The sequence below is a fragment of the Charadrius vociferus genome, unplaced genomic scaffold (genome assembly GCF_000708025.1).
Source record: "Charadrius vociferus isolate BGI_N301 unplaced genomic scaffold, ASM70802v2 scaffold173, whole genome shotgun sequence".
Taxonomy (NCBI): domain Eukaryota; kingdom Metazoa; phylum Chordata; class Aves; order Charadriiformes; family Charadriidae; genus Charadrius; species Charadrius vociferus.
The window spans coordinates 3835974-3837473 of NW_009648369.1; the positions used below are offsets into that span (position 1 = coordinate 3835974).

A 1500-nucleotide genomic window follows, 5' to 3' on the forward strand; every position below is an offset into this window, starting at 1 on the left:
ATGGCTGCACTTAGGAGAAAGCTAACTGTAGTCGGAGATGACCGCTGTGGTAAGACATGCCTCCTCTTTGCTCTGCGTCACGAACAGCTTCCCCAGTCCTACGAGCCAACCCTGTTTGATGCTTACACCACTGACACAGAGGTAGATGGGAAGGAGATGAACCTAATTCTCTTCGATGTGGCAGGGAAGAATGAATTCAGTTACCGTAATCTCCGCTCAGTGTTCTACAGGGACACTGACGTTATTTTAATGTGCTTCTCCGTGGACAGGCCTGACTCACAGCAAAACATCCTCGATTTTTGGGTTCCAGAAATCAAAGCGTTCTGCCCCACAGTACCTATTATTCTGGTGGCTACCAAGATAGAACTACGGGGTGATGAAGGTATTAAGAAGAAACTAACTACTCCAGGCAACGAGCCAATTAACACTACAGAGGGAAAAGCTTTAGCTGCCAGCATTGGGGCATATGCTTACCTGGAGTGTTCTGCCAAGACAAAAGAAGGTGTTGATACAGCCCTGGAGATTATTAGCCAATGTGCATTAAATGAGAAAAGGAGGAGAAAAAGGCACTACAGGCGCTGCCAAATTTTGTAAGAGGCGTGAACGTTATTTTGTTGGTGGATTTCATGATGTGGAAAGGTGAGTAGATGTCTTTGTTGCTGTTGTGTGAGTGCTATAAGGGTTGCTTTTATGTTATAGGAGGAAAAAAAATCCCTTATGTCTTCTTTGCTTGAAAAGTTGGGTTTGTTTCCTTCTCCACCTCCAAAACAGGCTGAAGAGCACAATTCCAGATTGGAGTTGAGTACTGGTATTGAGAAGTGGAAATGACACGGCTACATACAGTTCTCCACAGCTATTTTTTGGTCAAGGGAGATACACACAGACTAGGACAGGAACCTGAAACAGAACTATTGGGACAAGCACAAGAACATGTTGTTCAGTGGATCTAATCCTGGCTTCCAGGTTGCAAGGCTTAGTGGCAAGCAGATGTGCTGACAAGGTTTCCCAGTATGCACTCCCTCCCATACACTTCCTTGAAAGATGTCCTTAGGGGAGGGTGTCACCACTCACACGTTTCCAGTAGTCTGTTGTGCTAATAGCAGTGGGTTTCTGACTGGCAGAACAGGTCTGACTTTCTCTAGGATTCATTCTCACAGCTGGCCTGGGCTTGGGTCCATGAATGCATCAGGAATGCAAAGTATAGGGTACAATGAAGGCAGTGCTGTCTCCACCTCTACTTCAGGCAGAGGTAAATAAACTGGAGTAAAAGAGTCTGGCTCTGGGGTAGGATAATCCAGTTCTTGACAGAATTAGTGCCTTAAAAGGAGAGAAGTAAAAAGACCAGACTTCAGTTTCTAAACCTCTTTGTCTTTATAGTCTGAATGTATCTTAAATTTTTCTGTCTTTCCTTAGTGCTTGCAGGCAGAAGATGTGAAGTAAAGGGAGTGCCAACCACACTCTCAGCTTTGAAAGTCATTAACAATCTGGAAAGAGACTGAG

At 44.7% G+C, this 1500-nt stretch overlaps 1 protein-coding gene across 1 annotated transcript; it reads left to right on the top strand.

The window, feature by feature from the left end:
* Positions 1-594, top strand: LOC104286696 (ras-like GTP-binding protein RHO). Its single transcript, XM_009885312.1, has one exon. It carries the CDS (start codon positions 1-3, stop codon positions 592-594), a length of 594 nt encoding a protein of 197 aa, XP_009883614.1.
* Positions 595-1500: the final 906 nt, after the last annotated feature.

Bases quoted from the DNA above. Each gene is read 5' to 3' on its own strand.
- LOC104286696 (XM_009885312.1), top strand. From the start codon at position 1: ATGGCTGCACTTAGGAGAAAGCTAACTGTAGTCGGAGATGACCGCTGT.